The 27,573-nt window shown below is 44.6% G+C and overlaps 1 protein-coding gene across 1 annotated transcript; it reads right to left on the bottom strand.

Annotated features, from left to right (window-relative positions):
* Nucleotides 1–1,236: 1,236 nt before the first annotated feature.
* Nucleotides 1,237–27,219, bottom strand: alpk2 (alpha-kinase 2). The gene is made up of 11 exons (XM_020484761.2): nt 27,130–27,219; nt 15,898–18,234; nt 9,449–11,129; nt 9,012–9,159; nt 5,945–6,072; nt 5,246–5,293; nt 4,782–5,080; nt 4,489–4,577; nt 3,998–4,215; nt 3,754–3,802; nt 1,237–3,642 (listed from the first exon to the last, which is right to left on the bottom strand). The coding sequence occupies exons 2-11, from the start codon at nt 17,524–17,526 to the stop codon at nt 3,438–3,440; spliced, it is 4,494 nt and encodes a 1,497-aa protein (XP_020340350.1). The 5' UTR covers nt 17,527–18,234; nt 27,130–27,219; the 3' UTR covers nt 1,237–3,437.
* Nucleotides 27,220–27,573: the final 354 nt, after the last annotated feature.

Below are 27,573 nucleotides of genomic sequence, written 5' to 3'. Positions count from 1 at the left end.
TCTCTGCCTACACGTTACACTGTGTTACTAATGCACAGACATCTTTTAGAGACCAAGATACATGACCCATTGTGTTTTCATGTGATGCTGGAGGAAAATAGTATTGCGTCCTCTGTGTTGTCTATGTTGTCAATGAATCCAAATTAAAAACATGTCTCTACTTACATAAAGTTGGTCTTTGGTGTCCAGTTTAATGGCAGTAGGACATGACCTTTCACACTTTGGAAGTTTAAATTCCAATAAAGTTTAGTGTTTCAGTGAGACTCACTAGGCAGAAAAACAACACTTCCTGGGACACAAAGAGGGAGCCTACAGTGTTAATGGGGCCATTGGTTTTCAGACAATCAGTCACAGGAGGTTGGTGGGACCTGGGGAGGATGGGCTCCTGGTAATGACTGGGGCGGAATCAGTGGAATGGTATCAAATAAATTAACCACATGGTTTCCATGTGTTTGATGCCATTCCATTAGCTCCGTTCCAGGCCTTTATTATGAGCAGTCCTCCCCTCAGCAGCCTCCACTGCAGCAGAGGGTGGAGAAGAAAAGCTACAAGTTATGCGCAAGGAAACCATGAATAAAGTCATGCCGACCTGCCGGTTCCAAGTGGGAAAAGCATCTGCTTTCTTTTTCAAATAGAAATAACAGCATTCTCCATGCACCTTAATTGATACATTTATAAGACCTAAATAAATTAGTAATCCGTTTGGAGAAGTGGATTGTAAAAGCAGCCATATGGAAGCAAACTGAAAATCATATCAACATGAAAATGTATTGTGGCCACATTGAAATAGGACAAAAATAGCTGTGCCATTCCGATTTTAATTGCGTGCCCTCGTGATTTTCTTGGATGACATTTGGAGACCCAAACTGATGGTCTGAAACTGCCGAGTTGATGTACGCGTTTTAGAATGTTTGGATTATACACCCGGGTTTTTCAGTTTTATTTTACAATTTGTATCATGTTAAACATTAGCCACTATCGTTAGCCACCATCAGTAATAACCACATATATTTATTTTTGCATCATTCCATTCCATTTACCTTTCTTTCCTCTGTCACGTCCTTGTGAATTGTTCCTGAGACTCGCTAGTAATATTGGATTATATTAGGCAAACGTTGTGCAATAATTGGGGGCCACGTAACGTAGCCTGTTTGCGTCATTATAGAACTCAGCCCGCACATAGCACGTTAAACCTGGAGCCTGGCGCACGGTTCAAGACGACTGGACCGTTGATGATTAGTGAGAATTAGGATGGATTTTATTGTTCAAACCTTATTGTACACTTTTTTCTAACTTCCAATATTTCATGTATTGAACTTGACTATGACAACTTTCAGGATGAATCAAAACACTGTATTTGTTATTCATTAATATATTCTGTGCATAAAGGCCCTCCAAACTGTGATTTTATTTTATTCGTACATAGGCTATTTCCTAACCACCAAATGTGCCTAAATAATCTACAAGATCAAAGTATTTTTAAATCTACCAGTTGGTGCTGAAACAGAAACAAATATACATAGATGGCTGTCTTTCATTGATTCCTACAGTATATTCTGTATTTAAAGGGATGGTTTAAGATACATGTACTGAAAACCCCATTTAATAAAAGTTCACTAGAAAATCTGTTGGCCAGAAAGTGGGATGGTTTTCAGTGGTTGAATGACATTTATTCAGAGCGCGTAAGGTAGCCACACCGGCAGAGGCAACTGAATAAATTAAGTCTGAATACCAAATACTGAGAAGTGTTTAGGAAAAACATACATTTATAAATCGGTGTCGGGCCCTACATGAGTTACATTCACTTGAGTGTGCTGCACCACCAACATCACAAGATAATATCTAACTTATCAAACATCAAGCAAGGCTCCAGATAAGTATTACACTCTAATAAAAATGGAAAAGGCAATATCCGATTACATATAACCCAATATCCATATGGTGATGTGGATCATTTGTTTTATATTGAATCGGAGAGACAGTATGAATGAATACCTCAGCTGGACGATTACTCAGACATGGCAGACATTATTTACTGGAGTCTAGCGCTGAGGTAGCCCAAAAGACCGGCAGATGGCGATATTGAGTCGTTTCAGCTCTGAGGCAGACTGCAGGGGTAGCATAGCTGGAGGCATTCTGGCCGAGCCAAGCACGTCAGTCATCAGGCATATGAGATGTCAAGAGGAGGAGATCTCAGGGGGCGAAGTGGTGTACTCTCACTCTGACTGGTCCTTCATTATTCTGTCACTGAAACTGTAACTGTGCTGCAGGCTACTACCACATCGCTGCTATTGCAGTACCTTACATGTACCATCATATACTTTTCAGTTTGATACTGTACATCTTAAATATCTGTTATTTATCATTTCAAATTATGTCTATTGGCAACCTCTAGTTACCGTACAACAACAAAAGACAATACAAAACAAACGCATGTAACACAAATATATAAATATATATTTTCACTCATCATGTACATCATAGAAAATGCATAAAATTGCCTATAGCTATGCTACCTCGTCAAAGAGAGAAACACTAACGACATAGCCTATAGCTATGCTACCTCGTCAAAGAGAGAAACACTAACGACATAGCCTATAGCTATGCTACCTCGTCAAAGAGAGAAACACTAACGACATAGCCTATAGCTATGCTACCTCGTCAAAGAGAGAAACACTAACGACATAGCCTATAGCTATGCTACCTCGTCAAAGAGAGAAACACTAACGACATAGCCTATAGCTATGCTACCTCGTCAAAGAGAGAAACACTAACGACATAGCCTATAGCTATGCTACCTCGTCAAAGAGAGAAACACTAACGACATAGCCTATAGCTATGCTACCTCGTCAAAGAGAGAAACACTAACGACATAGCCTATAGCTATGCTACCTCGTCAAAGAGAGAAACACTAACGACATAGCCTATAGCTATGCTACCTCGTCAAAGAGAGAAACACTAACGACATAGCCTATAGCTATGCTACCTCGTCAAAGAGAGAAACACTACCAAAGATGGTAGAAACCTATTATCTCTGATTATGCTGCCTCTTCGTTCTAATCTTCACAGCTTCATCACAGCATGAGGAATATATGGGAGAACCTATTCAACTGAATGAGACAAGCCCATTCATGGTTGACAGCAGCAGATCCTCTCTAGGTAGATTGACTGAAGCGTACTGGCAGGCGTCTATAACACTTCAGGACATCTTCAGTACATTTATTCATACAGCCGTACTTCCATTGACCCAACAGTCTCTTTATACACCAGATAGACAACCCCGTATCCGGGGTAACGTTCTCGTGTATTGTAGATCAGGTTTATTCATTGGGCGATATTCCCCAGTATCAAATCTGTTAGGTCTACTATCAGGCCTCCCTTGTAAAATAGACTATTATCTGAATGAGACAATATTCAAATGTAAAGGCCCCCTCCTATCAGGATTTGCTCTTCAGGGTGGGTCCGATAGTCTTTTTAGTCTTTGTGACAGGTTGAGTTGGCTTGGGTTTAGGGACCACAGTCTTTTTGGGTTTTGGCTGTAAAGACTTGAGTCCAAGGATCTCACAGTACTTGTTGCACAGATGCAAGGCTTTGAACTGATCAATGAATGACGTGGCACAGTTTCCCTTGAACCCCTTGTATCTAGAGAACAAACAAAAAACGAGACATTGCATGTGGTTTGTGGCGGCGTAATGTACAATACACACAGGTGATTTAAACCATCAGGTATTGTATTTATTTTGCAATACTCACCCTTTCTTACACGTGGCTATTCCAACATCTGTCAATCTCATGCCAACTCCTACAATGAAACGAGAGAAATCAATCAATCAGTCATTCAAGTTATTTATAAAGCCTTTTTTATGGCAGCAGTTGTCACACGTGCTTCTACAGTAAATATATGATTTATATTTCTAATCTCCTACTTTCTTTGCACTGCTGTTAAGTACAGTAGCCAGACTGGACCTTGGCTCACTGTGCAGACGCAGTAACCTACCTTGCATGTCAGTGACGAGCAGGTTACCCTCAGTCTTGTGGTAGACCCAGTGCTGGAAAGTACAACACTTCTGTCCTGCCTCTGAGTCATTCCTCTTTAGGTTGATCTCCTTACCGTCCCGAACAGAGTACTTGACAAACTCCCCCATCAGCTCCTCTTCCAGGGTGGCATACGGGATGTCGTTAGACGGACGGTGGACCAGGTATATTGGTATAATCCTGGACGGACGGACGGGGGAGGGACGGACGGACGGGGGGGGAGAAGAAACAGGAAGGTTACTGTTTTGCATATTTCACTGGATAAATGTAATGTTTTTGCTGTAACAGAGAGATTGGAACACAAAGTGAGCTGGAGTGAAGTTTAGGGGTTAAATTGAGTGGGACACAAGGACACAACGGCAGGAGAAGAGATGGCATCTAGGAATTGACACTGGGATTTACAGGCCCACACCCCACCAGACGATGATGTGCCAGCGATGACATCATACTCACTCTGGAACCTCTCCGAAGGCATCCTGTGTCTGGGCCACGGCTGTCCAGACCTTGATGTACTCTCTTGCTGTGTTCTGAACATGGCACTCCTGGAATCACACAATACACAAAATCTGAGCAGTTCTGCTGATGGTTACAACAGGGTTCAGGAAGTGACTGAATTGAAATGAAACTGACCCCAAACCCTGGGTCAGAGTATTACGCAATGTCAAATAGTGAGAGCAACTGTTTTTCTGACCCTAACCGTACCTCTGACCCTGTGTCTGGTGATATCAAGGTAAATAAACCCTCACCTCCACGGCCAGGTTATAGTTCTTCTGAACCAACTCCTCGTTGTTCTGTGTCCCGTAGCTGATAGCATTGTGTACCTTGAGCACACAGTGGTGGCCCTGGGTGAAGACAGGCACCATACCAGCCTTGAGCCTGGTCCGGAAGGCCCTTCGGTGCATACCCTCTCCAAAGTGTTCCTTCTCTGTCACCAGACTGGCTGGCTGGTTCTTATCAAAATACTGCTCTGACAGGAAGTCCTCTTTGAACAACAGACAGGAACATTTCACATCCTCCTCTTCGCCTACTAGCTCAGTGGGAGCAGCTGAGGTAGAGAGAGGAACACAGTCATTCAGAAAGAGCCTTTAACCTAGCATAACATATTTCGATGCTTCCGCAATGAATCACCTCTGAACTTTTATTACCTAACACCTTTTCTCAGATGTATACTGTATATCAAACTGAAATTCAGCATTAGATCGCTACTCACCTGTGATGTTTTTCTGGGGATTAGCCAGGATGACAATGTCACTCAGCACTATGAAAGAGACAGACAGAAGCAGTGGGGGCTGTTAACTTCCAAATGATGTTTGTATTTTGCTGTTTTTATTGTGAGAGTCCTGTTGAGTAAGATTTCCAATATATCCATTGCACATGGCAAATAAAACCAGACATTTGAAACTCGTGTGACGTATGACGTGTCTTACCCTCGTAGGTGAGGAGGTAGTCTCACGTGTCTTACCCTCGTAGGTGGGGAGGTAGTCTAACATGTCTTATCCTCCTAGGTAGTCTAACATGTCTTATCCTCGTAGGGGAGGAGGTAGTCTAACATGTCTTACCCTCGTAGGTGAGGAGGTAGTCTAACATGTCTTACCCTCGTAGGTGAGGAGGTAGTCTAACGTGTCTTACCCTCGTAGGTGAGGAGGTAGTCTAACGTGTCTTATCCTCGTAGGTGAGGAGGTAGTCTAATGTGTCTTATCCTCGTAGGTGGGGAGGTAGTCCAACGTGTCTTACCCTCGTAGGTGAGGAGGTAGTCTAACGTGTCTTACCCTCATAGGTGGGGAGGTAGTCTAACGTGTCTTACCCTCGTAGGTGAGGAGGTAGTCTCACGTGTCTTACCCTCGTAGGTGGGGAGGTAGTCTAACGTGTCTTACCCTCGTAGGTGAGGAGGTAGTCTAACGTGTCTTACCCTCGTAGGTGAGGAGGTAGTCCAGGATGACAGAGCCATGGGAACAGAGGAGACTACAGCGGTACTTCCCCAGATCTTTATTGGAGGCCTTGGTGATGGTGAGACACACTCTGCTCTCATCTCCAGCACTACACAGAGCAGAAAGGAGAGAATAAACCTTGAATCATTATTCTGAATTAACATCATCTATTCATACTAAGGCTTGTTCTCCAGTGTTTCCCAACCAGGGGTTCTATGAGACCATAGGCTCACTGGTGAAATGCATATGAGGGGGTACTTCAGGTGTATTCTGTGCAGAGTAAAACTCAGTTGGTAGTACATTAATCGAAAAAGGTAGGAAACCCCTGCTCTATTAAACAACCCTGATGAAGGCAGCTTGCGGATAAAACATTGATTCATTAATGAATAATGAAAGTGTTATATTGACAATGATAAGAGTCTAACTGAAGGCTATATTCCTTTCATTTCTTGGTCCCTGTTCAAAACATACACCTGACTCAGCATACACCTGACTCAGCATACACCTGACTCAACATACGTGGTGACTCACTTTCACTCTTTAGACATTTTTCAACAATGTTATTTCTAAAAGTTGTATTATGTAAGTAGAGACAGATAATATTACACAATAATCGTGACTGGCCGTATTCCAACTAAGTGGAGATTTCTGGAACAATAACGACGATATTGCACCTGATGCACAGTTGAATCATATCGTTATATAAAAACTGAACCTTCCTCCCACTCACAGCTGAATCATCATCACACATTGATGGGTTAATATCTGCCAAATATATTGCTACAGTAACCTACACTGAGAGAGAGCAACACCAAGTGGATTTTCAAATAGTGGCGAGTCTCCCAAACCTCTCGTGGAGTATCCTCAGCTATGATCTATACCATTACTATAATAGTACACTAAATCAACTGAGCCAACTAATAGTCAACCCTTTAATTAGTAGGATCAGGTACAGCTAGTTGGATCAGGTGTAGTTAGTTGGATCAGGTGTAGTTAGTTGGATCAGGTGTAGCTAGTTGGATCAGGTGTAGTTAGTTGGATCTGGTGTAGCTAGTTGGATCAGGTGTAGTTAGTTGGATCAGGTGTAGCTAGTTGGATCAGGTGTAGTTAGTTGGATCAGGTGTAGCTAGTTGGATCAGGTGTAGCTAGTTGGATCAGGTGTAGTTAGTTGGATCAGGTGTAGCTAGCTGGATTGGTGTACCTAGTTGGATCAGGTGTAGCTAGTTGGATCAGGTATAGTTAGTTGGAACAGGTGTAGTTAGTTGGATCTGGTGTAGCTAGTTGGATCTGGTGTAGCTAGTTGGATCTGGTGTAGTTAGTTGGATCTGGTGTAGTTAGTTGGATCTGGTGTAGTTAGTACAGTGCCTTCGGAAAGTATTCAGACCCCTTCCCTTTTTCCACATTTTGTTATGTTACAGCCTTATTCTAAAATTGATTAAATTAATGTTCTTATTTATCAATCTACACGCAATACCCCATAGTTAGAAACTTTTGCAAATGTATTAAAAATAAAAACAGAAATACCTTATTTACATAAGTATTGCTATGAGATTCGAAATTGAGCTTAGGCCCTGTTTCCATTGATCATCCTTAAGATGTTTTTACAACTTGATTGGAGTCAACCTGTGGTACATTCAATTGATTGGACATGATTTGGAAAGGCACACACCTGTCCATATAAGGTCCCACAGTTGATAGTGCATGTCAGAGCCAAAGCCAAGCCATGAGATTGAAGGAATTGTCTGTAGAGCTCTGAGACAGGATTGTGTCGAGGCACAGTTCTGTGGAAGGGTACCAAAACATTTCTGCAGCATTGAAGGTCCCCAAGAACACAGTGGCTTCCATCATTCTGAAATGGAAGAAGTTTGGAACCACCAAGATTCTTCCTAGAGCTGGCTGCCCAGCCAAATTGAGCAATTGGGAGAGAAGGGCCTTGGTCAGGGAGGTGACCAAGAACCCGATGGTCACTCTGACAGAACTCCAGAGTCCCTCTGTGGAGATGGGATAACCTTCCAGAAGTACAACCTGCAGCACTCCACCAATCAGGCCTTTATGGTAGAGTGACCAAAATGGAAGCCACTCTTCAGTGAAATGCACAACAGACCTTTTGGAGTTTGCAAAATGACACCTAAAGGACTTGCAGACCATGAGAAAGAAGATTCTCTGGTCTGATGAAACCAAGATTGAACTATTTGGCCTGAATGCCAAGCGTCACGTCTGGAGGAAAACTGGCACCATCCCTACGGGGAAGCATGCTGGTGGCAGCATCATGCTGTGGGGATGTTTTTCAGCGGCAGGGACTGTGAAACTAGTCAGGATACAGGGAAAGCTGAACGGAGCAAAGTACAGCGAGATTCTTGATGAAAACCTTCTCCAGAGCGCTCAGGAACTCAGACTGGGGCGAAGTCTCACCTTCCAACAGGACAACGACCCTAAGCACACAGCCAAGACAACGAAGGAGTGGCTTCAGGACAGGTCTCTGAATGTCCTTGATTGGCCCAGCCAGAGCCTGGACTTGAACCCGATCGAACATCTCTGGAGAGACCTGAAAATAGCTGTGTAGTGAGGCTCCCCAGCTTGTAGTGTCATACTCAAGAAGACTCAAGGCTTTAATCTCTGCCAAAGGTGCTTCAACAAAGTACTAAGTAAAGGGTCTGAATACTTATGCCTCCCAGAACTGGGAAAACATTTAGCAAGCATTTAGCAAACATTTAGCAAACATTTAGCAAACATTTAAAAAATTACAAAAAAGGTTTTGCTTAGTCATTATGGGGTGTAGATATTGTGTGTAGATTGACGAGGGAAAAACAATGTAATCCATTTTAGAATAAGTCCGTAACGTAACAAAATGTGAAAAATGTCAAGAGGTCTGAATACATTCCGAATGCACTGTAAGTACTGAAATTTATCAAATAAATGGAATGTCTGGGATAAGATATTTGAGAAACACTGAAATATGGTAACAGGGTAGGGTAACTAGCTCTCCCATAGGAACATTTGAGGGCTGGGACAATATAATATACTGTCAAATCAAATCAGGACTTGTACCTTCTCTTGATCTCAGCCAACACTGTCCCATCTCTGGTCCAGGTGACAGTGTAGTCAGTAAAGACAGCCGTGAACTGACACCCTAGACTGAGACTCTGAGGATCGCCACTGACAGGCACGGCCTGGATCCGTTGCACCACTCTGGGCACTGGAAGAAAATATACACATATGTCTAAGAATTACACAGAAAATGTGTATTATCATCAATAATCATTTTAGAGTAGTTATCATAACATTAGACATGGGCTCAAATAGATTTGTTTTCTTTCAAATAGATAACCTGCGTAATCGAACCAATCGAATTGTTTCAAGTGCAAATCATGCCCATGTGGCGCTCCAAGTAGGCTCAATCAAACGCTCTACGTATTTGAAAGAAAACAAATACCATTTGAACCCAGGTCGGTGTAATAGTAGAGTATACTGCAGTGCATTCCCACCTTCTTTTGGTGCATGATGTGTTCTCTGTTTCAGTACATCGCTGTAGGCCTTCCTACGAGTCGTCTCAACAGCAGCCTTGGGTTCGTGTTTACCAAACTTGTCCTCAGACAGACGGCGACGCTTGATGACATCATCATTGGGCTGCTGGCCAATGGGGATGGTAGACTGGGGCACCTTGGAGGAAGGGTCACTCACTGTGGCACCTTGGCTGATGACAGAAGCGTCAACCAGAGATTTCACACCAGGTTGTTTCTGAGCACTGTCTGAATGAACACTGTCCTTACAAGGCAGAGCTGCTATAGTCTTATCTTTGGTTTTCCCAGCCTTGGCTCCAAATTTGGCAACAAAGGTGTCTATTTTCCCATTGGTAGCAGTCTTCTGCTTAGCCCTGTTCTCCACCTCAACCAGGGAGTCTATCCCCTCGCTCTTCACTGATGCATTCTGGGAGTGTTTCCCAGAGTGTTTCTTCTTCTTCCCGTGGGCGTGGCCTTTGGTGTTAACATTCTCTGTTATGACGATAGTCTCTTTGACAGTCACAGGTCCATCGTCGCCATCCTCGCGTGTTGTTAGGGGATCACATTTAATGTTAGATTCGAGCGGTAGGTTCTCTTGTGTTTTGGAGGTTGGGGGGGCCAGATGGTGAACCACAGCTGGCTTGTCTTTCTTGGAGTGTGTTCTGGTTTTATGAGGCATCTTGGAGCCTTTCTTTACGTCTGCTGTAACACAGTGGTTGGGTTCTTTATTTCTGTCTGATTGTATTTGTTTCAACAAGGACGTTCTGGAGTCTAGAGGGTTCTCCTGGTCTAGAGTGAAGTATGCAACACGTTCCTTCTCTGAGATCATCAAGTGATCACCGGTCACAATGATATAGCTGGAGAGTTCTTTACCGAGGGAGCTGACCTCATGTGGGACTGTGATGGTTTTCTTTCTGTCAAGAGACCAAGATGCTGTTGATTCCTCACTCGACGAAGACGATGCCGGAATGTCCCTGTTCAGATTCTGACCGGAGCAAATGGTCAACTTGTCCTTGTCCTCTGATGTTGTATCTCTAGAACCTGTGTTCCTCTTTGTTTTCGTCAACAACAGTTTTTCCTCTTTGTTTACCACAGGTGTCTTCTTATCAATCTTCCCTCGGAAACATGCGGGCAAAACAGGCAGTCGGGGCACATTAGATTGTATAAACCCACAGCTCTGACCTCGCTGCTCATTGAGCAGTGATCTCTTAGGACTGGCTTGGACGGTATCCCCTTCCAAAGCGCTGTTCGTCCGGCAAAAGAGAGATCGGCCCACACTGAGACCAAGAGGAGCTAAAGGCATAACAGGCATTAAAAATGGTGGATTCCCCCACTGTGGCCTCTTCCCCTCCGTCTCCTGGAGGTCCTTCCTGTCTGTGTTGGGGGACACATGTATGTCCGCCTTAATGCCTCGGGACGTTGTGTCTCTGTGTGCCGGCACGTATGTGTTCTTGTCAGAGTCTGTGGTACATTGAAACTTCTTAAATGACTGTTGATGTCTCTTGTCGCCACACAGGTGCTCCACCTGATGTGCCTTGCTACTGGAAGGGTAACCGGAGACGCTCACCGACCCATAACTTCTCTCTTCATCTTCCCCCTCAATGAACAAGCCGCCCAGCTGGGAGAGACTGTTTTCTGTCACATTTTGCACTGCATCTCTAAGGTGCTACATGGGGAGAAATAAACAACGTTTAAAATGGTTCAATAGTCACCGAAGGTGTAGGCTCGGCCCTAATGTATGTGCTCTCTGTCACCTGGAGCTGCATGACAAATGGACCAGGAACACAAGGAAATCACAAAGGACAATGCCCAACTTGTATCTGGACAGGGTGAACTCTGATGCTATCTATATGGTTGGATGATCTCTGTGGTAACTGTTCACTGAGGATAACTCTGATGTTATCTATATGGATATATGATCTCTGTGGTAACTGTTCACTAAGGATAACTCTGATGTTATCTATATGGATATATGATCTCTGTGGTAACTGTTCACTGAGGATAACTCTGATGTTATCTATATGGATATATGATCTCTGTGGTAACTGTTCACTGAGGATAACTCTGATGCTATCTATATGGTTGGATGATCTCTGTGGTAACTGTTCACTGAGGATAACTCTGATGTTATCTATATGGATATATGATCTCTGTGGTAACTGTTCACTGAGGATAACTCTGATGTTATCTATATGGATATATGATCTCTGTGGTAACTGTTCACTGAGGATAACTCTGATGTTATCTATATGGATGTATGATCTCTGTGGTAACTGTTCACTAAGGATAACTCTGATGTTATCTATATGGATATATGATCTCTGTGGTAACTGTTCACTGAGGATAACTCTGATGTTATCTATATGGATATATGATCTCTGTGGTAACTGTTCACTGAGGATAACTCTGATGTTATCTATATGGATATATGATCTCTGTGGTAACTGTTCACTGAGGATAACTCTGATGTTATCTATATGGATATATGATCTCTGTGGTAACTGTTCACTGAGGATAACTCTGATGTTATCTATATGGATATATGATCTCTGTGGTAACTGTTCACTGAGGATAACTCTGATGTTATCTATATGGATATATGATCTCTGTGGTAACTGTTCACTGAGGATAACTCTGATGTTATCTATATGGATATATGATCTCTGTGGTAACTGTTCACTGAGGATAACTCTGATGTTATCTATATGGATGTATGATCTCTGTGGTAACTGTTCACTGAGGATAACTCTGATGTTATCTATATGGATATATGATCTCTGTGGTAACTGTTCACTAAGGATAACTCTGATGTTATCAATATGGATATATGATCTCTGTGGTAACTGTTCACTGAGGATAACTCTGATGCTATCTATATGGATATATGATCTCTCTTATCAGGTATCCAGTCTATGGAGGAAGGTTCTATGATCAATTCTAATTTCCTAGGCTTCTAGACCTCTGGGCTTCTAGACCTCTGGGCTTCTAGACCTCTAGGCCTCTAGGCTTCTAGAACTCTGGGCTTCTAGACCTCTGGGCTTCTAGACCTCTGGGCTTCTAGACCTCTAGGCTTCTAGACCTCTGGGCTTCTAGACCTCTAGCCTTCTAGACCTCTAGGCTTCTAGACCTCTGGGCTTCTAGACCTCTGGGCTTCTAGACCTCTGGGCTTCTAGACCTCTAGGCTTCTAGACCTCTGGGCTTCTAGACCTCTGGGCTTCTAGACCTCTGGGCTTCTAGACCTCTAGTCTTCTAGACCTCTGGGCTTCTAGACATCTGGGCTTCTAGACCTCCGGGCTTCTAGACCTCTGGGCTTCTAGACCTCTGGGCTTCTAGACCTCTGGGCTTCTAGATCTCTAGGCTTCTAGACCTCTGGGCTTCTAGACCTCTAGGCTTCTAGACCTCTGGGCTTCTAGACCTCTGGGCTTCTAGACCTCTAGGCTTCTAGACCTCTAGGCTTCTAGACCTCTAGGCTTCTAGACCTCTAGTCTTCTAGACCTCTGGGCTTCTAGACCTCTAGGCTTCTAGACCTCTAGCCTTCTAGACCTCTAGACCTATAGGCTTCTAGACCTCTAGGCTTCTAGACCTCTAGCCTTCTAGACCTCTGGGCTTCTATACCTCTGGGCTTCTAGACCTCTAGGCTTCTAGACCTCTGTGCCAGTAAGCATCTCTTTGTTCATGCTTTGTCTTGTAAGTTACACTTAGGATCTACAGTATATGCTTAGCAATACCTTGTAATGCGTGTTAATACCTTGTAACTTAAGCTTTATGCCTTGTATGTGAATCCATTCATTTTTACAAAGTTATTAAATACACCTGTATTTAGAATTCCATTCTCAGACATGTCTTCAATATCTATTTCTGTGTTCTTGCACATTGCTATTTATCTTGATGGAGTCAGATTAACCATTTAATAGGTGAATTGCTTAATCTTGTTACGAGTCACATGCAATATATATATAATATACTGTATATCAAATATTACTGCCCACTACACAGGTTAATATTGAAAGGTTCATTATGCAAAGATTCAAAAGACATTAAATAGTATAACATGTTCAGATAAGTCGTAAGTTAGTAGCAGGTTAGACAATAAAGAAGGATAATTATTGTTCCCGAAGACATCTATCATACTTATTTCTCATATATTTGTTGTCATAGATTGTCGTAAATACATCTTGCTATATAACAACTTGCATTATGTTGATCAGAGTCAACAGCCTTACATATAACTTACTGTAAATGTGGGAGTGGTCTGGTCTATAGCACTGTTATGGGCAGTGCACTATTAACTGTGCAACTCAAAATGTTTAAGCCAATCAGTGTCCCTTTATTCTCCCCAGGCCTTTAACCCAGTGAGTGAGCTTTGTTAGACTGCTCTGAAGGTGTGTGTGTGTGTGTGTGTGTGTGTGTGTGTGTGTGTGTGTGTGTGTGTGTGTGTGTGTGTGTGTGTGTGTGTGTGTGTGTGTGTGTGTGTGTGTGTGTGTGTGTGTGTGTGTGTTGTGTGAGAGAGAGAGAGAGTACAGGTGAAGAGAGTCTTGTTACACTCCTTAGCTGTGCTTCCATCCTGGGGTGCGTGCTATTATCATCAAACACCCACTAAAATTAGCGATGCCATTTCTGTTCTGTCTATCTGAGTTTTTTCTAGGCCTCTCATTTCCTTAGACCACTTCACAGGGCCAGCTGTCAGTCTCAGAGCTACAGTAGGCTCCCGGAGCTAGGCTCTCAGAGCTCCCCGAGCTAACCTCCCAGAGCTAGGCTCCCAGAGCTAGCCGAGAGCTATCCTTCCAGAGCTAGCCGAGAGCTATCCTTCCAGAGCTAGCCGATAGCTATCCTCCCAGAGCTAGTCTCCCAGAGCTAGTCTCCCAGAGCTAGCCGAGAGCTATCCTCCCAGAGCTAGTCTCCCAGAGCTAGCCGAGAGCTATCCTCCCAGAGCTAGCCGAGAGCTATCCTCCCAGAGCTAGCCGAGAGCTATCCTCCCAGAGCTAGTCTCCCAGAGCTAGCCAAGAGCTATCCTCCCAGAGCTAACCTCCCAGAGCTAGCCCAGAGCTAACCTCCCAGAGCTAGCCCAGAACTAGGCTCCCAGAGCTAGCCCAGAGCTAGGCTTCCAGAGCTAGCCCAGAGCTAACCTCCCAGAGCTAGCCCAGAGCTAGGCCCCCAGAGCTAACCTCCCAGAGCTAGCCCAGAGCTAACCTCCCAGAGCTAGCCCAGAGCTAGGCTCCCAGAGCTTGCCCAGAGCTAGGCTCCCAGAGCTAGCCCAGAGCTAGGCTTCCAGAGCTAGCCCAGAGCTAGGCTCCCAGAGCTAGGCTCCCAGAGCTAGCCCAGAGTTAGGCTCCCAGAGCTAGCCCAGAGCTAGGCTCCCAGAGCTAGCCCAGAGCTAACCTCCCAGAGCTAGCCCAGAGCTAACCTCCCAGAGCTAGCCCAGAGCTAGGCTCCCAGAGCTAGCCCAGAGCTAGGCTCCCAGAGCTATCCCAGAGCTAACCACCCAGAGCTAGCCCAGAGCTAGGCTCCCAGAGCTTCCCCAGAGCTAGGCTCACAGAGCTAGCCCAGAGCTAGGCTCCCAGAGCTAGCCCAGAGCTAGGCTCCCAGAGCTATCCCAGAGCTAACCTCCCAGAGCTAGCCCAGAGCTAGGCTCCCAGAGCTTCCCCAGAGCTAGGCTCACAGAGCTAGCCCAGAGCTAGGCTCCCAGAGCTAGGCTCCCAGAGCTAGGCTCTCACATGAGAAATCAAGGAACAGATACTACCTAACAACCCTTCCACATCTGACTCAGTCAGGGTAAATAAACCAACACACTGTAGCGACCAGGGTGGCTTGGCTGTTTCAGACCACCTTCAGTCCTCAGTCAGACTACGTGCCACTGGCTACAGAATAGTGCTCTGCCCTACATAAGAGTTTCCTGTACTCTGTTCTCTCTCTCTCTCTCTCTCTCTCTCTCTCTCTCTGTCTCTCTCTCTCTCTCTCTCTCTCCCTCTCCCTCTCCGTCTCTCTCTCTCTCTCCCTCTCCCTCTCTCTCTCTCTCTCTCTCTCTCTCTCTCTCTCTCTCTCTCTCTCTCTCTCTCTCTCGGTGCTTGGCTGGCTGTGAAGGTATGGAATACCGAACGTTGTGATGATGTTTCAGGTTGCAGTGTAATTGATGTTGTGGACTATTATTAGTACATGATAAAGGTGAGTGTCGCCTCAGGGTTAGTTTCTGACCGACAGAAAGACATAACTCTAGTGAAAGTGTGTGTGTGTCAGTACAATGCCGCTGTTGCGTCCTTGGGGTACGAAGTCTAAAAAACATACTTTCTCCATCTCGAAAAATGTAATGATTTAACAGAAATAACCAAATATTTAGTTAACTGCACGGCCATGCAGTTGTAAACAAACAAATCCACTGCTGTTGATCAACTACCTCAGTATCTAAATCAAATAACATAATACACTTGAAATCTTACCTGGTTCTGAAATCTGCCAACACTGTCCTCTAGTAAATAACTGTCTCTCTTGTGGCTAATATCAATGTCTGTTTCCATTTCCAACACATCTCTCCCCACAGGCGCAGCGCCCGAGGCGGATGAGGAAAAGGATATGGGCGGAGGAGCCAGCACCGCCTCAGTCGTATTGATCACCAGCCCGTAGAGTTTGGTGGTGGGAGAGGCCAGTGTGTCAGACAATGAACCCAGGGTTGAGTGGCTATCTGTGGGATAGGCAGAGCAGTCATCCTCAATGATCACCAGCTCTCCAACAGGTTCCTGATCTCCCTGCCCTGCTGATGATATACACCCACTGTGGGACTCCTCTGTCTGGGTGTCTTCCCCTTCCCCTTCCCTGTCCTGGAGGCTACCCACTACCAGTAGCTCTTCTGGCCCAGCGAGGATGGGGCTCTCTGGGCTGGCTCTGGGCTCCACTGCCTGGTGTTGGATGGCCATGGGTGTCTGTGGATATGCTTGTGCCTGTCCCTGTTTCTGTGTGAGTGCAGCTGTTCCTGTAAAGTCTTCGGGTCGCGGTCCTCCTCCAGGGACTATGACAGCCCAGTCGGAGAACGTGCTATACCAGCTGTCAGTGGACACAGACCTATCAAAAGGTGGCACAGACAACCCCTGATCCGAATCACAGCCTCCCTGACCAATAGCAGCCTCCGTTCCCAGTAGGGAACCCGACTCCTTTGTGTTGTCCGGACATTCTGTGACCCCGCTGCCTCTGATAGGATAAAGGCCCCACTCGTCCCCACCCAAAATAGCCCCTTCTTCCCCCTCTCCATCCTCAGCTGCCAGGGTCTGATACTGGCATGCGTCCAGCCACAACTCGTTAGGACTGTCATTGTTTTCCTCTGAGCGCTTTAAACTAGCTCCCTCTGTCCCATCATGTGTCACACTAGTGATGCTATCACATAAGACCCAATAAGCATCAACAGGTGGTGGTGTAGCATCATGATAGCCCGGTTCTAGTCCCTCTGACTGGGCCATGTCCTCTTTCTCTGTCCTAACATGGTGGTGGTGGTGGTGGTGGTTTAAGAGTCCTGTCACCGGATCCTGGGTGACCAGCATTAAGACATGTGTGTCACAGTGACAGTCAGTCACATTGTCCTCCACTGTGTCATTTTTATGGGTAATCTGTCGCGTCTCCTGGATTAGGTTAAGTGTGTCAGGGTCAGTGACACTGGCCTGGGTATTTGAGTGAGGGGGTATAGGTTCCATAGGGCCAACACTGATACCAATACCAACACCATGTATCCGTTTGTGACTGGGACAGGGGCGATGGGGGGCCACTGGCCCCTGTGGGGGGTGGATTAAGACAAGTGTGTCAGGGTCAGTGATGCTGTTCTCTGTCTGGGTATTTGGCTTAGGGGATATGGGCTCCATGAAGTCGGCACCTTCCATCCCTCTGGGGCCAAGGCTGGGGCTCGGACCTGGCCAGCAGTGGGGCTCTGGGTCCTGGGAGGTGGGTGCAGGTTTGAGCTGGGTGTCTGGGAGGGGTGGTATGTGTTCCGTAGAACAGAGCCTGTACATCCGTCTGCGGCTAAGGTTGGGGCAGGCTGGTGTCAGGGTGTCTGGCTCTAAGAGGGGTGGTATATCTTCCTCCATAGCGCCAATGTATCGAACGTGAGTCAGGCTCACAGTCAAAGGGGAATTTCCTATTGGGCCAACGGTTAAGAAGTTGGTTTCTCCCGTGGGAGAGCCGGATTCAGATCCCGCCCGCGACACCAACACAGTTCATCCCTCTGGGGTTGGGGCAGCAGGAGGCCCCTGAGAGGTGGGTGCAGGCTGGGGTTGGGGCAGTAGGAGGCCCCTGAGAGGTGGTCGCAGGCTGGGGTTGGGGCAGTAGGAGGCCCCTGAGAGGTGGGTGCAGGCTGGGGTTGGGGCAGCAGGAGGCCCCTGAGAGGTGGGTGCAGGCTGGGGTTGGGGCAGCAGGAGGCCCTTGAGAGGTGGGTGCAGGCTGGGCTTGGGGCAGCAGGAGGCCCCTGAGAGGTGGGTGCAGGCTGGGGTTGGGGCAGCAGGAGGCCCCTGAGAGGTGGGTGCAGGCTGGGCTTGGGGCAGCAGGAGGCCCCTGAGAGGTGGGTGCAGGCTGGGGTTGGGTCAGTAGGAAGTCACTGGGCCAACGGGTGGGTGCAGACTGGTGTCGAGGCTGGGCACTACACAGGTCTGTGGACCGGAGCTGGTTGTGGTGACAGCAGCCCTTGTCATTTAGATAATGTCCACCAAGAGCTAGTAACTACAACTTTCCTGTTCGACTGTTCCTTCCTCCCTTCTACAGTACTGTCATCCACTCCGAATGGGTTTGTTCAGGAAGATCTGTGGAGTAAAATATGGATCTTATTACACAAAATAATACAACACCTTAAGTCTCTTAGGACCGATCCCAATCTCTTAAAGCTTGATAATAAATTACCATTGGAGAAGATGAGCAATAAATATCCTACAACAGGGATCATCAGCTAGATTCAGACGCAGGCAATTTTTTGTCTTGAGGGCATAATAAACCCCACCGTCTCCATCTAGCGGTCAATTAATCCACTATCTACCTCTAGATATCTCCCTCTAGCTGTCAATAAACCCACTTTCTCCCTCTAGCTGTCATTACACCCACTATCTCTAGCATTCAATAAATCCACTATCTCCCTTTAGCTGTCAATAAACATCTATCTCCCTCTAGCTGTCAATAAATCCACCATCTCCTTTTAACGAAATCGCTCTAGCTATCTCCCTATAGCTGTCTCCCTCTAAATATCTCCCTGCAGCTATCTTCCTCTAGCTGTCAAGAAACACACTGTCTCCCTCTAGCTGTCAATATACCCACTGTCTCCTTCTAGGTGTCAATACACCCACTATCTCCCTCTAGCTATCTCACTCTAGCTCTCAATACACCCACTATCTCCCTCTAGCTGTCTCCATCTTGCTATCTCCCTGTAGCTTTCTCCAAATAGCTAGAGGGAGATAGGATAGTGGGTTTACTAACAGTTAAAGGGAGATAGCTAGAGGGAGATAGGGGGTGTATTGACAGCTATCTCCCTTTAACTGTCAGTAAACCCACTATCTCTCTAAAACTCTGTAGAAAGGCCAGAACCTACCTCACACTAACAATCTCCATCAAGTTGTCAACAAACCCACTATTTCCCTCTAGCTGTCAATAAACCCACTATCTCCCTCTAGATGTCAATAAACCCACTATCTCCCTATAGCTGTCAATAAACCCACTATCTTCCTTGAGCTGTTAATAAACCCACTATCTCCCTATATACTCTCACTGTCAATAAATCCACTATCTCCCTTCAGCTGTCAATAAACCATTTATCTCCCTTTAGCTGTCAATAAACCCACAATCTCCCTCTAGCTGTCAATAAATCCGCCATCTCCATTTAGCCATTTCCCTCTAGGTTTCAATAAAGCCACTATCTCCTTCTAGTTATCTCCCTCTAGCTGTTAAAAAACCCACTTTCTCACCATAACTATCTCCCTACAGATGTCAATACACCCACTATCTCTTTCTAGTTATGTCCCTCTAGCTGTTAATAAACCCACTTTCTCGCTCTAACTATCTCCCTCTATCTGTCAATACACCAACTATCTCCCTCTAGCTATCTTCCCTTTAGCTGTTAGTGAACCCACTATCCCATCTCCTTCTAGCTGTCAATAAACCCACTATCTCCCTCAAGCTAACTCCCTATATTTATCTCCAACTATCTGTCTCCCTCTAGCTATCTCCCTGTAGCTATCTCCCTCTAGCTGTCAATACACTCACTGTCTCCCTCTAGCTGTCAATAAACCCACTATCTCCCTCTACCTGTCAATGAATCCAGTCTCCCTGTAGCTGTCAATAAAACCACTGATTCCCTTTAGCTGTCAATAACCCACTATCTCCCTCTAGCTGGCAATAAACCCACTATCTCTGACTAGCAATCTACCTATAGTTGTCAATAAACCAACTATCCTCCTCTAGCTGTCCAAAAAAAAAACATCTCCATCTCATTGTCAATAAACCCACTATCATCCTCTAGCTGTCAATATACCCACTATCTCCCTCTAGCTATCTCCCTATAGATATCTAACTCTAGCTATCTCCCTCCAGCTGTCAATACAGCCACTATCTCACTCTAGCTATTTCCCTCGAGCTATCACCCTATAGGTGTCCATAAACCCACTGTCTCCCTGTAACTATCAGCCACTAGTTGTTTATAAACCTACTATTACCCTCTAGCTATATCCCCATAGCTGTCAATTAATTCACTATCTCTCTTTTTCTATTTCCAACTAGCTATCTCCCTCTAGCTATCTCAATCCAGCGGCAAAGAAACCCACAATCTCCCTATAGCTATCTCCCTCTAGCTGTCTACTTCCAGCTGTTTCCCTCTAGCTGTCTACTTCCAGCTGTCTCCCTCTAGCTGTCTACTTCTAGCTATCTTCCTCTAGCTGTCTCCCTCTAGCTATCTCAATCCAGCGGTCAAGAAACCCACAATCTCCCTATAGCTATCTCCCTCTAGCTATCTCCTTCTAGTTGTCAATAAACATAACATCTCCCTCTAGCTGTCAATAATCCAGTATCTCCCTTCAGCTCTCAATAGACCCTCTATCCCGCCCTAGCTGTCAATAAACCCACTCTCTCCCTTTAGCTGTCTCCTTCTAGCATTCAATAAATCCACTATCTCTGTTTAGCTGTCAATAAACCTACTATCCTCATCTAGCTAACGCCCTCTAGTTATCTCTGTGTTGCTATCAATAAATCCTCTGTTTTCCTCTAGCTGTCAATAAACTAACTGTCTCCCTCTAGCTATTTACCTCTAGCTGTCTCCCTCTAGCTGTCAATAAATCCACTATCTCCCTTTAGCTGTCAATACACCTCTATCTCCCTCTAGCTGTCAATAAATCCAACATCTCCTTTTAACTAAATCCCTCTAGCTATCTCCCTATAGCTGTCTCCCTCTAGATATCTCCCTGCAGTTATCTCCCTCTAGCTGTCAAGAAACACACGGTCTCCCTCTAGCTGTCAATAAACCCACTGTTTCCTTCTAGCTGTCAATAAACCCACGGTCTCCACCCGCTATCTCCCTCTAGCTGTCAATAAACCCACTATCTCCCTGTTACGGCTTTCTTCCGTCGAAGGAGAGTCGGACCAAAATGCAGCGTGGTTAAATCGAGACATCTTTAATAACGATGAAAACGAACAATACAAAACAACAAACGGAATGTGAAAACCTATACAGCCTGTCTGGTGACAACTAACACAGAGACAGGAACAATCACCCACAAACACACAGTGAAACCCAGGCTACCTAAATATGGTTCCCAATCAGAGACAACGAGAATCACCTGACTCTGATTGAGAACCTCAGGCAGCCATAGACTATGCTAGACACCCCTACTCAGCCACAATCCCAATACCTACTAAAACCCCCAATACCACAACACAACACAAAATAACCCCATGTCACACCCTGGCCTGACCAAAATAAATATATAAACACAAAATACTAAGACCAGGGCGTGACACTCCCTCTAGATGTCTCCCTTTAACTGTCAGTAAACCCACTATCCTATCTCCCTCTAGCTGTCTCCCTCTTGCTATCTCCCTGTAGCTATCTCCACACAGCTAGAGGTAGATAGTGGGTGTATTGACAGCTATGTGGAGATAGCTACAGGGAGATAGTGGATTTATTGACAGCTATAGGGAGATAGCTACAGGGTGACAGCTAGAAGGAGATTGTGGGTTTATTGACAGTTAAAGGGAGATAGCTAGAGGGAGATAGTGGGTGTATTGACAGCTATCTCCCTTTAACTGTCAGTAAACCCACTATCCAATCTCCCTCTAGCTGTCAATAAACCCACTATATCCCTGTAGCTATCTCCCTATAGCTGTCAATAAACTCCATGTCTCCCTTTAGCTGTCAATAAACCCGCTGTCTCCCTCTAGCTGTCTCCCAGTAGATATCTCCCTGTAGCTATCTCCCTGTAGCTATATCCCTCTAGCTGTCAATAATCTCAATGTGGGGCGGCAGGGTAGCCTAGTGGTTAAAGCATTGGACTAGTAACCGGAAGGTTGCAATTTCAAACCCCCGAGCTGACAAGGTACAAATCTGTCATTCTGCCCCTGAACAGGCAGTTAACCCACTGTTCCTAGGCCGTCATTGAAAATAAGAATTTGTTCTTAACTGAATTGCCTAGTTAAATAAAGGTAAAAAAATAAAGAATGTCTCCCGTTAGCTGTCAATAAACCCACTATCAATAAACCCACTATCAATAAATCCACTCACTCCTTGTAGCTATCAGTAAACCCACTATATCCTTTAGCTATCTTCCTCTATCTGTCAATAAACCCACGATCTAATACATATCTCCATCTAGCTGTCAATAAATCCACTATCTCCCTCTAGCTGTCTCCCTCTTGCTATCTCCCTCTAGGTATCACCCTCTAGTTGTCTCATCTAGCTGTCAATAAATCCACTATCTCCCTCTAGCTATCTCCTTCTAGCTATGTCCCTCTAGCTGTCTCCCTCTTGCTATCTCCCTGTAGCTATCTCGCTCTAGCTATCACCCTCTAGTTGTCTCATCTAGCTGTCAATAAATCCACTATCTCCCTCTAGCTATCTCCTTCTAGCTATCTCCCTCTAGCTGTCAATAAACCCACTGTCTCCATCTAGTCAAAGAAACCCACTATCTCCCTCTAGCGGTCAATAAATCCACAATCTCCCTCTATCTGTCAATAAACACACTATCTCCCTCTAGCTGTCAATAAAACCACTGATTCCCTCTAGCTGTCAATAAATCCACAGTCTCCCTCTAGCTATCTTGTTTTAGCTGTCAATAAACCCACTACCCCCCTTTAGCTGTTGATTAACCACTATCTCCCTCTCGCTTTCAAGACACGTATGAATTAGTAATCTGCTACTCTCCTCTGAAAACAAATTATCTGTCTACCTGTTGTACTGTATTTTTGGATAACGAAGTGGGATTAAAATAAAATACCTAGTTGTGTTGGTCTGTGGTGGGGTTTGCTGTTTTTGAAACCTTTGTTTTGCTTCCATTGCAACAGACAAGCTCAATCAAGCACAGATAAAGTATACTGACATTGACATTAGTGCTTGAGGGGGATGGCCCCTTTTTCTCCACCCTACCCTGCTCTGCACTGCACTGAGCTAAGCTGTCCAGCTGGGTAGGTGTCTGGTGGCAGCGACTGTGGAAAAATACCAGTTCACCCATGTGCTGCATTAGTGTCATTCCAGTTTAGATGAAGGGCACCTTAGCCTGGATCTCAGCACTGTTGTTTAACAAGATATATCCACAGCTATTGACTAGCATAATACTTTCCATGACATTCTAAAACAAGACATTCCAATCCTTCCAAACTAATCCTACCTGGCACTATTCAAGCTTTGATACGATGTAAACAGAGATAAATTCTTAAAAATAGGATTGATTAAGCCTTCATTATGCATTGAATCAATTATCAAATCAAATCAAATATTATTTGTCACATGCTTCGTAAACAACAGGTGTTGACTAACAGTGAAATACTTATTTACCGGTTCTATCCCACAATACAGACAGAAAATACAAGTAATAGAAAAATAATAGCACAAGGAATAAATACACAATGAGTAATGATACTATGGCTATATATACAGGGAACCAGTACCGAGTCGATATGCAGGGGTACAAGGTCATATTTGATTTAACCTTTATTTAACTAGGCAAGTCAGTTAAGAACAAATTCTTATTTACAATGTCGGCCTACCCCGGCCAGACCCTAACCCGGACGACCCTGGGCCAATTGTGAGCCGCCCTATGGGACTCCAAATCACGGCTGGTTGTGATACAGCCCGGAATCAAACCAGGGTCTGTAGTGACACCTCTAGCCTTAGACCTCTGCTCCACTCGGGAGCCCCAAATGTACGTACATATATGTAGGGATGAAGTGACTAGGCAACAGAGTAAATGATAAACAGTGAAGAGGGCATAAAGGGTCAACTCAGATAGTCCAGGTAGCTGTTGGTTAACTACTTAACTAACTATTTATCAGTCTTATGGCTTGGGAGTAGTAGCTGTTCAGGGTCCTGTTGGTTAACTACTTAACTAACTATTTAACATTCTTATGGCTTGGGGGTAGCTGTTGGTTAACTACTTAACTAACTATTTATCAGTCTTATGGCTTGGGAGTAGCTGTTGGTTAATTACTTAACTAACTATTTATCAGTCTTATGGCTTGGGAGTAGTAGCTGTTCAGGGTCCTGTTGGTTAACTACTTAACTAACTATTTATCAGTCTTATGGCTTGGGAGTAGCTGTTGGTTAACTACTTAACTAACTATTTATCAGTCTTATGGCTTGAGAGTAGCTGTTCAGGGTCCTGTTGGTTCCAGACTTGGTGCATTGGTACCAATGCCTTGCGGTAGCAGAGAGAACAGTCTATGGCGGCTGAAGTCTTTTACATTTTTAGGGCCTTCCTCTGACACTGCCTGGTATAGGTCCTGGATGGCAGTACTGGGCCGTACACAGTACCCTCTGTAGTGCCTTGTGGTCGCGTTAACACTGTAAGGAGTTCTGACAGCAAGTTCCAACATGATAACTGATTTAAATCTACGACATAACAAAGTGAGGCAATTCCAATTGGAGTGTAAAATTCCAAAATACAACAGATGATCCTTTAGAAAGGGATGCTGATGTGACCTGTACAATTCTAAAGTAGAACAACTCACACTTCAAAGAGCTAAAGGTGAAAGCTGGGCATGTCTTCAAGCAGGAAGTGTCCAAGACTATGACCAACATACATCCACAAACACATGACTGGTGCTAAGAGACAGCTGGATTTCTACATCTAGTTGGTATCTGACCATCTGGAGTGTTTGTGTGTGTCAGTGGAGCCTGCTGGATTTCTACATCTAGTTGGTATCTGACCATCTGGAGTGTGTGTGTGTGTGTCAGTGGAGACTGCTGACAGAAGGTACGCCTCATTATAATGTCCGGAATGGAGTCAATGGAATGGAATCAAACACGTGTTTTTTGGGGAGGGGTGTTTCGTGTGCTTGATTCCATTCCATTCACTCCACTCTGGCCATCATTACGAGCTGTCCTCCCCTCAGAAACCCCCAGTGTGTGTGTGTGTGTGTGTGTGTGTGTGTGTGTGTGTGTGTGTGTGTGTGTGTGTGTGTGTGTGTGTGTGTGTGTGTGTGTGTGTGTGTGAAGTGTGTGTGTGTGTGTGTGTGTGTGTGTGTGTGTGTGTGTGTGTGTGTGAAGTGTGTGTGTGTGAAGTGTGTGTGTGTGTGTGTGTGTGAAAGATTAGTCAGCGATTAGTCAGAGTCTGGTCTATTCTGGCATTAAGAGATGATAAAGCTGTCGTCACATAGCTGTAGTGAAACTCTGCGGCCTCATCCATCAGATCACTGTTTTGACTCCAGGTCTACTGTCCACACCAAGCTACAAAGATAGTCGTACATGTCCTCATTTCCAATAACAGTTCTTCAAATACGAGTTGGTTCTTAATTGACTTACCTGTATGAGCAAACGTTTTCAAAAAATTTAACGAAGACAATTCTGCTGTCTTGATGTCCGAATACATTTGAATCTATAATTGAATCCCAAAGTTATAAAATGTATAGTAAAAACATAGGTCCTGTTGGATATTAATAGGATACTGAGAATCCATGATTTAATAACTAAATCAATGTATAAAATAGACCCATGTGTTTTACAAATTACCTCTCAATCCTTTTCAGGCTACCCTGGGGCGGCAGGGTAGCCTAGTGGTTAGAGGACTGGAAGGGTGCAAATTCAAACCCCTGAGCTGACAAGGTACAAATCTGTTGTTCTGCCCCTGAACAGGCAGTTAACCCACTGTTCCTAGGCCGTCATTGAAAATAAGAATTTGTTCTTAACTGACTTGCCTGGTTAAATAAAGGTTTAAAAAAACTCACAAAATGATTTCATATAACAAGCTGTTAATCTATATGTATTAGGTTTTGTTTTGAAGTTAAATTGTTTAGTTCACAATATCAGAACATATTACTGGACAAAAATATAAACGCAACATGTAAAGTGCTGGTCCCATGTTTCATGAGCTGAAATATAAGATCCCAGAAATGTTCTATACATCACAAAACGCTGATTTATCTCAAATTGTGTGCACAAATGTCTTTACATCCCTGTTAGTGAGTATTTCTCCTTTGTCAAGATAATCCATCCACCTGACGGGTGTGGCATATCAAGAAACGTATTAAACAGTGTGATCATTACACAGTTGCACCTTGTGCTGGAGACAATAAAAGGCCACTGTAAAATGTGAAGTTTTGTCACACAACACAATGCCACAGATGTCTCATGTTTTGAGGGAGCGTACAATTGCCATGCTGACTGCAAGAATGTCCACCAGAGCTCTTGCCAAAGAATTGAGCGTTCATCTCTCTACCATAAGCCGCCTCCAACGTCACTTTAGAGTATTTGGCGGGGAGGGGGGGGGGGGGGGGGGTGGCTAAGGACTATTTCTGTCTGTAATAAATTTGTGGGGAAAAAACTAATTCTGTTTGGCTGGGTCTGGCTCCCCAGTGGGTAGGCCTGGCTCCCAAGTGGGTGGGCCTATGCCCTCCCAGACCCACCCCTGGCTGAGCCCCTGCCCTGTCATGTGAAATCCATAAATAGGGCCTAATTTATTTATTTAAATTGACTTGATTTCCTTATATGAGCTGTAACTAAGCAAAATCTTTGAAATTGTTGCATGTTGCGTTTATATATTTTTTCAGTATACATACAGTTGACTAGAACAGGTAAGTCAGTAGCCCACAACAGGTAAGTCAGTAGCCCTGGTAAGTCAGGTAAATCAACACCATCCCCAAAAGCCTAATGAACACAGACAAAACATAATCAAAACCCCATTTTACGATTCCCAACAACAACCTTATAATTGCTGACATCTCAACCTAACTCCAACAGATCTGGCCTCTCTACACATATATAAAACCTTGCAAATCCACACACATCAACACAAGGAGAACGTGCCCCCCCCCCGGGCACAGACGTCAGTTCAACTTCTAATTTTGATATAAATTTGGTTGAGTTGTCAAATAACGTGAATTCAACGTACATCATTTAACTTGAAATGACATGGAAACAACATGGATTCAACCAGTTTTTGCCCCGTGTGTTGTTAACACTTCTCTGAATAGTTGTCTACCGTTTGGTATATTCTCAGCCTGCTTTTACATACCGTATTGTCTTCCATATAGCTGATTATCCAGGGGCGAGATGAAGGAGACGGTAACATGCTCAAGTCAAAGCTGAAGCTTCAGGGGCTCTGGGGCTATTTCTAACACCCTTCAGTAACAGCCAGTTACCTGATAGCTGGGACGTGTGCAGATCCTGAACACTTAACACCCCACATCTATATTCATGTCTTTAAAAAAGGTACCCTATGCCCCATGTAGTGCACTACTTTTAGTGCACTATAAAGGGGATAGGGTGAAATTTGAGACGTAATCCACAGTACCAGTCAAAAGTTTGGGACACACCTACTCATTCAAGGGTTTTTCTTTATTTGTACTATTTTCTACATTGTAGAATAATAGTGAAGACATCAAAACTATGAAATAACACATATGGAATCATGTAGTAACCAAAAGAAAAGTGTTAAACAAATCAAAATATATTTGAG

Source organism: Oncorhynchus kisutch, linkage group LG6, assembly GCF_002021735.2.
Source record: "Oncorhynchus kisutch isolate 150728-3 linkage group LG6, Okis_V2, whole genome shotgun sequence".
NCBI lineage: Eukaryota > Metazoa > Chordata > Actinopteri > Salmoniformes > Salmonidae > Oncorhynchus > Oncorhynchus kisutch.
Note: the sequence above shows the minus strand (reverse complement) of the source record. Positions and strands in the feature narration are given on the sequence as shown.

Excerpts from the sequence above, each read along its gene's own strand:
- alpk2 (XM_020484761.2), bottom strand. The coding sequence starts at position 17,526 with ATGGAGGAAGATATACCACCCCTCTTAGAGCCAGACACCCTGACACCA. Across the intron at positions 11,130-15,897 it reads TTGGCAGATTTCAGAACCAG|CACCTTAGAGATGCAGTGCA; the intron begins GTAAGATTTCAA and ends CTCCCCATGTAG. Across the intron at positions 9,160-9,448 it reads ACATCATGCACCAAAAGAAG|TGCCCAGAGTGGTGCAACGG; the intron begins GTGGGAATGCAC and ends ATTTTCTTCCAG.